The 8,170-nt window shown below is 46.3% G+C and overlaps 1 protein-coding gene across 1 annotated transcript in view; it reads left to right on the top strand.

Annotated features, from left to right (window-relative positions):
- Positions 1-542: 542 nt before the first annotated feature.
- Tep1 (telomerase associated protein 1) overlaps positions 543-8,170 on the top strand; it is a 65,994-nt gene continuing 58,366 nt past the window's right edge. Inside the window, 6 exon segments of the mRNA XM_036199024.1 lie at positions 543-690; positions 2,340-2,549; positions 2,551-2,922; positions 4,395-4,580; positions 5,782-5,916; positions 7,738-7,899. Coding sequence (XP_036054917.1) covers positions 2,364-2,549; positions 2,551-2,922; positions 4,395-4,580; positions 5,782-5,916; positions 7,738-7,899 — 1,041 coding nt within the window. The 5' untranslated portion in view covers positions 543-690; positions 2,340-2,363.

Genomic DNA, 8,170 nt, shown 5'->3' with positions numbered 1-8,170 from the left:
CAAAATGATAGCTCAATTACCATGGGCAGAGTTAACTCTATGATCTTCCTGCCTAAGCCTTCTGAGTACTGGGATTAAATGTGTGTGGCACCATTCCGGATCATAGCTTCAGTTCACAATCTCCTCACTCTGTTGCTTTTGGCCTGGGGCAAAGCAGTTCATGGATGGGGTGGGGTGGGGTGGCAATCACTGGCAGAAGAAACTGTTCACTTCCAGGGTGCATGGAAGGAAAGAAGGAGAGAAGGGATCTGACTTTCATAGTCCCTTCAAGGGCACACTCTCAGAGATTTAACCACCTCCCCATAGCTGGCCCAAACTGGCAGTCATGCTTTTAGCACATGAGCCTTTGGGGGATTTTTAAGATACATAATACCATCAGAACATGACTGTACTGGGTAGGGATGCAGTTAGTAAAGCTGGCCTGGCCCTGAGTATGAATCAGGGGAAACGCGCAAACCAACCCGGGCGTGGCTCGCATTCACTCCCCGCGGCAGCCCCGCCCTCAGCCCCGCCCAGGTCACTGTCCGCCCCGCCCACAGCCCAGCCTCTCCCTTGCGCCTCCTTGGGGTGCCGGTGTCCTTCCAGTTCCGTTTCCAACCTTTCCACTGGCTGACCCAGGCTGCTTGCTGCTTCCTGTTGCGGCGAACCAACGCACCCCTCATTGCGCAGCCTTTCCAGTCGCGAGCGCAGGTAGAGCCCATGCTGAGACCCGTGTGGCTGGACTCTGGGAAGGGCCTCCGGGCGAGCGCAGTGCAGCCGCCTAGTCCTTCCGGGCGGGCGCCCTGAGGGTGTGTGTGTGGGGAGGTGGAGGCAGGTGCCTTTTGCCTTAAGTGCTCCTAGAAGGAATGAGTGTCACAAACGAGGGGTGTTGTGAGCACTGTTAGCCACAGAATCTCACCACCTAAACTGTCCACCACGCTTAACAGAGAGGTGGACGCCAAGGTGCTAACCTAGCAGGCCTTCACGACCTCCTGAGACCAGGATAAGGGCTGAAGTATGGCCCCAGTTGTGAGGCCAGGGGAAAGGGGCGGGAGGTAGAAGTGGAGGCAGATATACATACTTGTATCTGCACAGAAAGTGTTTGAATGCTAGTATAAATAACTGCCAAAAGCAGTTATCTCTGGGACGTGGGGAAGAACGTCTAAGTTTTCCGATTTGGCTCCTCCGAATCTCCATAAACTCCAGGGAGGAGAAAAATTAACATGTCTTTGTTTTTCTGTTAACTTAATTTTTATTTTGAGAACTTGTTTTTCAGTCTTGGACTATGTGGTTGGATAGTGTGTGGTTGTATCCTAGCACTGGGGAGGCAGAGGCATGTAGTTCTCTGTGAGTTGAAGGCCAGCCTGGTCTATATCATAGTTCCAGGTCAACCAGACCTACAGAGGGAGACTTTGTCTCAACAACAGATAAACAAACAAACAAACAAACAAACTATAGGATTAATTCTGAGAGTCATTATTACTCATGTGTGGGGTGTGTATCCATGCTTGTGTGTATATACAAGAGTATATATATACAAGTGCAGAGGCTGAAGGGCACATCAGGTGTCGTACACTGTGGTTTCCCATCTTACTTTGGTAGGCTAGCTAGCTGGTCAGCTTGCTGTATGAATCCTCCTGTAGACACTTTATCAGCTGACCTATCTTTCTAGCTCCTCACCCCTTTTGGACAAAAATCTCCTGTATTCCAGGGTGGCTTTGATCTTTTAACTTGACCTTGAACTCCTGATCGTCCTTCCTCTGCCTCAAGTGCTGAGAGGGCAGGTGTGTGCCACACATGCCCTTATTGCTGCCCCCCCCCCCCCCAGTACGGAGACACGAGGGGAATAAGCCGGCTGTTTCTTTTGAGGAAGGGTGTGTCCCTGTAGCTCCCGTGGACCTGGAATTTGCTATGTGGTTCAGCCTGGTCTTTCTCATGCCCTCTTCAGCTGGGTCACCACCATGCCAGGCTTTCTTTTCCCTCTAAGCTTTACCTTTTTCCACCTTGTTCCCTTAGAATTCACCCTGGATGAATGGAAAAAAAAGGGCCAAAAGATGGCTCAGTGGATGAAAGTCTTGCTGTGTGATCCTGACTGACCACCTGAGTTCACTCCCTGATCCCAAGGGTTGTCCTCTGACCACACACATGTTATGACACATGTGCCTGAACTTATACATACACCTCTCCCTGCAACACATTCATACACATGCATACACAGTAATAATTAATAATAATCCATAATCTAATTTTAAAAAGAAATAAAAAATATTGCTTGTTCTTTGCCTGTCACTGCTACAAAACAGATGAATATGGAGTTGGTGTGTTTCTAATGCAACTCACCACCTGTTCTTTCCCTCTAGGCATATGTTGGTTGTGCTGAAGCTATGGAGAAACTCTGTGGGCGTGTGCCTGTCCACTCAGACATCCTCTCCTTGGAGAACCAATGCCTGACCATGCTCCCTGACCTCCAGCCCCTGGAAAAACTACATGGACGTACATCTGTCCATTCAGACATTCTCTCCTTGGAGAACCAATGCCTGACCATGCTCCCTGACCTCCAGCCCCTGGAGAAAGCTACATGGACATACATCTGTCCACCCAGACATCCTCTCCTTGGAGAACCGGTGCCTGTCTATGCTTCCTGACCTCCAACCCCTGGAAAAACTACATGGACATATGTCTAGTCACTCAGACATCCTGTCTTTGGAGAACCGATGTCTAGCTGCCCTATCCACTGTAAAGAGCACTGTATCTACCAGCCCCTTGCTTCATGTATCTCACAAGATGCAAGCTGATGTGTGTAGCCCAAACACTAGCAGTTGCCTGTTCCCTGAGCCTCCTTCCAAGAAGGTCCCATGTTTCTCTGACAATCTAGACCTTCCAACTTGTTCCAGGGCTCCGAAATCCATCTCTGCTACTACTCAAGTTCAAGAAGTAGCTTTGGTAATTGTTTTTGGATGCTGGTCTTGACTCTAGCCTAATCTGTTACGTTGTTATCACTAGATTTCAGTTCCTTAGTTTCCTTCTCTGATGACCTGTGTCTAGGGACCTTCTTCTCTCAGAGCATTTTTAGTATTAGCCTTTTGGTTATTTTGGTATTAGCACATGGTAGATAGGTGCTCTACTACTGAACTACATCTCCAGTCTCTTCTGGCCTTTTCTGAGTTAGTCTTTACCGTAGGGCTGCCCTCACTGGCATCTTTATTCTTATCAAGTATCTAGTACAGAGATTCTAGGTCCTTGTCTTCTAGAAAGCCTCTGATTGATTGGGAAGAATGCCAGCATAATTATTACAACAGAGTTTGCTGGGTGTGTCCAAGGTTACACACGCAGTGTATCTACTATGTCAGAACTCACTTCCTTGTATACTTGTGTGCTAACACATGTCCACTCAACAGATCCATATAAGCTCATTTAGTATATAGATCAGAATTGCCAGACATGAAGACATTTCCTCTGTGAACACTTGGGGGAAAGTTTACCAGAATCTTATGGTATCTCTGTTAACTGTGAAGTATGCAGCTTTAGGCAAAGCTAATAATATCCCCTTTGGAGCTTTAATTTCCCCATTTTTCAAATCAAGCCAGTAAAAAGGAGCTTCACAAAGTTCTGTTTTAAAGTATTACTGCTGTTACCCTACTGTGATTTAGGGCTTTGCAATTTGTAGAGTCAAACATGACATTATTCCATTGAATTTTCCAACAGCCCTATCAGGGAGATGGTAGTGAATGAAGAAACTCTTTACTTATGGGGGATTGATGAGGGCTTGACATTCTTCTGACTCAGGAAACACCGTACTGCATTTAGAAGGTATATGAGAGGCCTTGGGCTCCCAGACTGGCAGTCGTGTGATGGCAGTGTGGAAGTGCTGGTAGCCATGTGTGTGTGTGTGTGTGTGGGGAGGGTAACAGGTGACGATTGAGGTTCAGAATGGGATGTTTCCATGAGATAAACACATTACCTTACAGGCAGTGGGGAGTTTCCCCACACCCAGGTCAACCATGTCAGATATCATAGAGCAAGAGCAAACATGCAAAGGCAGAGCAGAAACAAAAGACGTTCCAGGGTCTGCGGCCTCGGGGGCCTTGCCTACCCAAGAATTATCCCCCAGAGGGTTGCCTGGCTGGGCTACACACTGAACCTCAACCGTCACCTGTTGTGCCCTGCCCCCCCCCCCCCCAACATGGCTACCAGCAGGGAAGATTGCAGAGCATCTGAGCAAAAGTCTTAGAAGCCTGAGTCAGTCAGTGTGAAAAAGAGTACCAGGCTAGAGACAGGGCAGCCCCGTGTGGGAGTGCAGGCAGGGGGTTTATTAGTCTAGAGATGTGGACCTTCCCTGTCTCTGGGAGACACTTCCGATCCCGCTTTGAGGGCTGTGAGCACACAGTGTGATTTGTAACTGCCACTGTATCTAGGGTCAGCAGCACTTCTCAGAAGACAAGAAAGTGCAGGAAGAGAAAGAGAGAGCCCAAGTCCAAATGCCTCTGTATAGTCTAAGCCTGGGAGAGGAAGAGGAGATGGATGCACCAGTCTTGAAACTCACATCTGGAGACCCGGAATCTTATCCTGAAACCACTGACCGAGTCCTCCAGGAAAAGAAGGTAAAACTTGGGAGGTTGGTGGTGGAGGGAATGGTGAGGATGGAGACCAGAACCGGGGCTTCTCCCCAGGAAGGTGGCAGAGGGGACATGATCCTGTTCTTATTTCCTACTTCTTTTTTGTTTGTTTGTTTTGTTTTGTTGTTGTTTTTAAGACAGGGTTTCTCTGTAGCTTTGCGCCTTTCCTGGATCTGTAGACCAGGCTAGCCTCGAACTCACAGAGATCCACCTGGCTCTGCCTCCCGAGGGCTGGGATTAAAGGTGTGCGCCACCACCGCCCGGCTGTTTCCTTCTTTTTCTTCTTCTTCTTTTTTTTTTTTTAAAGATTTATTTCTTTATTATGTATACAGTGTTCTGCCTACATGCATGCTTGCAGGTCAGAAGAGGGCACCGATCTCATTACAGCTGGTTGTGAGCCACTATGTAGTTGCTGGGAATTGAACTCAGGACCTCTGGAAGAACAACCAGTGCTCTTAACCACTGAGTCATCTCTCCAGCCCTGTTTTCTACTTCTTAATTCACTTGTCCAACCTGTCAGTTGAATAGATGTCTCTGAACCTGGAGTCCATTCTTTATGTTTTTTTGTTTTTGTTTTTGTTTTTGTTTTTAATGCCTGTTGAGTATTTGTCTGCATGTGTAGACATGCACGGTGTGTCTTGTGCTTGTAGAGGTCAGAAAGGATCTCAGATCCCTCTCCGTATGATGAAACATGACTTTCAGTCCGAGTGCATGGGAGGCAGAGGTGGATGGATCTCTGGGAGTTTGAAGCCAGCCTCATCTATAATACTGAATTCTAGCTAGAGCCACAAACTGAGACTCTGCCTCCTCCCCCTAAAAAAATGGGCGCATGCCTTTAATCCTAGCACATGGGTGGCAGAGGCAGGCGGATCTCTGTGAGTTCGAGGCCAGCCTGGGCCACAGAGTGAGTTCCAGGAAAGGCACAAAGCTATACAGAGAAACCCTGTCTCGGAAAAAAAAAAAACCCCAAAAAAACAAAACCAAGTTGCATCCTCTGGAGCTGGAGTTAAAGGAAGTCATGAACCACCATGTGGGTCCTAGGAACTAAACCTGGGTCCTCTGCAAGGGCAGCAAGTGCTCTTAACCCCTGAGGCGTGTCCCCAACCCCTCTGTCCTTGATTGCACATGTTGGACTGTGTAGATCCTTATTTACCACCCCCTTTCTTCTGTGTTGCCCAATTCTTAGATGGCTCTCTTGACCTTACTGTGCTCTGCTCTGGCCTCACATATAAATGTAAAAGATGCATCTGACCCTACCCGGGCATCCATCCTTGAAGTCTGTAGTGAGCTGGCCCCCTTGGAGCCTGAGTTCATCCTTAAGGTATTGTGGTATGAAGGAGTGGGGAAAAGAGGAAAACTGGGAGATATTAATGTGGTTATGATATGAAAAGCTGGTAACGGGCTTCTTGTAAGGGCTGGAAAGCTTGTTTGCTCGGGAAGGGAGCAAGACGCCTGAGGGAGTCTGGGACCTATTCCCCGGGGTTCTGTGGAGTGGGGAAGGGTGAGATGGGGGAAGGTATACTAGGATTGGGTTTATACAAGCTAAATGCACAGTACTAAGTCTTATTAACATGATGACACTTGGATCTGGTTCCAAGACAGTAAAATCATGTGTAGAGTCAATAATGACTGTTTCAGAAGCAGAGAAGAGGCATGTTCTAGGTTCATTCTGTTGCTGTGGTAAGTCACTCGAACCAAAAGCAACATAGGGAGGGACAGGGGATTTTTTTGTTTTTGTTTTTGTTTTTTGCTTATACTTCCAGGTCACAATCCATCATTGAGGAAGGCTAGTGCAGGAACTTGAGGTAGGAACCATGGAAGAAGACTGTTTGCTAGCTTACACAGACATGCTGATGCTTAGTTTTCTTTCTTTTCTTTTTTTTTTTTTTAATTTTTACTTTTATTTAATGTAACAAGAATATGCACATGTATATGTATACATAGAGCTCAAAGGACTGTCACAACATGAACACAGTTGTTTTATCTGGCTAGTTAGCTCCTGACACAGAACATCACCACAGTCTCTCCCAGAACCTACTGCAGACCCAGTCCCTGTCACTTCCTCCTTCAGTAAAAACAGCCACTGCCCTTAGAGAAGTGGCCCAGTAAGGAAAAAGCAGCCCTGAGTGGAATCCTCCTTGCTTGGGGGTAGGGGATGGGGCCAATTAGTATACTCCCTTCAAACCCTGATTCTCAGTTTCACATCTAGAGAGAATTATCCTGTGGGCTTTTCTGGGGAAGGAGGGTAGTGCTTTGCCAACGTTGTAACATTGATTCACAGTGTTGTTTACAGCAGAAGCTTGCTGTTGTTGTAAGGTAGACTGTATACCACAGCTTATCTATGGTACACGTTAGTAGTGAATTGATTGTACTTCTAGGTCATCACAAATCATGTTGTTATGAACACACGTGCCATTTCAGTGTACACATACAAGCATTTTTATTGTGTATTTTTGCACCAAGATTTAAAATTTTGGATGCTGGGCAACCATAATTCAGAAGTATTTATACCAATTCCAACTCTTTAACTAGTTTTCTTATACAGTCCAGGATGACTTGCCTAGGGACAGTGCCACCCACAGTGGGTGGGCCCTCCTTCACCAATTAGAAATTAAGACAGTCTTCCCGGAGACATGCCCATGGGCCAGTCTGAGCTAAGGGGGGAATGTTTTCTATGGGGCTTTGGAAGACAACAGGTTTAATCAGCAATTTGAACCCTGGGTAAGCTTTTTTTTTTTTTTTTAAGTTACAGTACTTTATTTATGGTGAATATCTTTCTTAACATAATTTATCATAATTCTGAGGCTGAAAGTCACCAAAAAGATTTCAGAAATTGCCTTCAAAAAGATCTTAACTAGTTATCAGCTTGTTATTTTTCTCTTAACTTCTTTACAACACATCTGTGTTGCAATTGGTAAGTTTTTGATAGATGCTGGCATTTAGGATCTTCCAAACAAGGCCTGGTTGACTTGGAAGATGGTCAGTAGACTAAGATGATGCTTGTGCTTTATATTTTGTGGGTGTTGTGGGGTGCTCAAGAAAGCTTTGGTTTTATACTGACAGATTCAATGAGCGAGCTAGTTTAGGGCATGGAGCTATAGATAAGTGACCAGCATGCCAATCTTTTCACCCTCCACCCTAGGCATCTCTGTATGCGAGGCAGCAACTTAACATCCGGGAATTAGCCAATGCAGTTTTGGCTATAGCTGCCTTCTTGCCTGCCTGCCGTCCCCACGTGCGACGGTATTACTCTGCCATTGTTCACCTGCCTTCAGACTGGATCCAAGTAGCCGAGTTCTATCAGGTATGGTATCTAGTACCCTGCACTGTGACCTTCCGGTTTTTGTTTGTTTGTTTGTTTGTTTGTTTGTTTGTTTACTGTTTCCTTTGTTTGCCGAGGAGATTTTCAGACAGGGTAGTCTTTTCCTGAGTCTTCTTCCATCCAAGTGCCCAGAGGGAATGTGTTTTCTCTGTAAGAACCGAGTGGACTAATAAAATAGTGAGACAAGGAAGGGCTGGACGGAAGTTTGAGAAAAAAAAAAGTTGACCTTATTCTGGAGATCCTTTATAATGAT

Source organism: Onychomys torridus, chromosome 9, assembly GCF_903995425.1.
Source record: "Onychomys torridus chromosome 9, mOncTor1.1, whole genome shotgun sequence".
Taxonomy (NCBI): Eukaryota; Metazoa; Chordata; class Mammalia; order Rodentia; family Cricetidae; genus Onychomys; species Onychomys torridus.
This window is presented reverse-complemented; position numbering and strand designations above follow the sequence as displayed.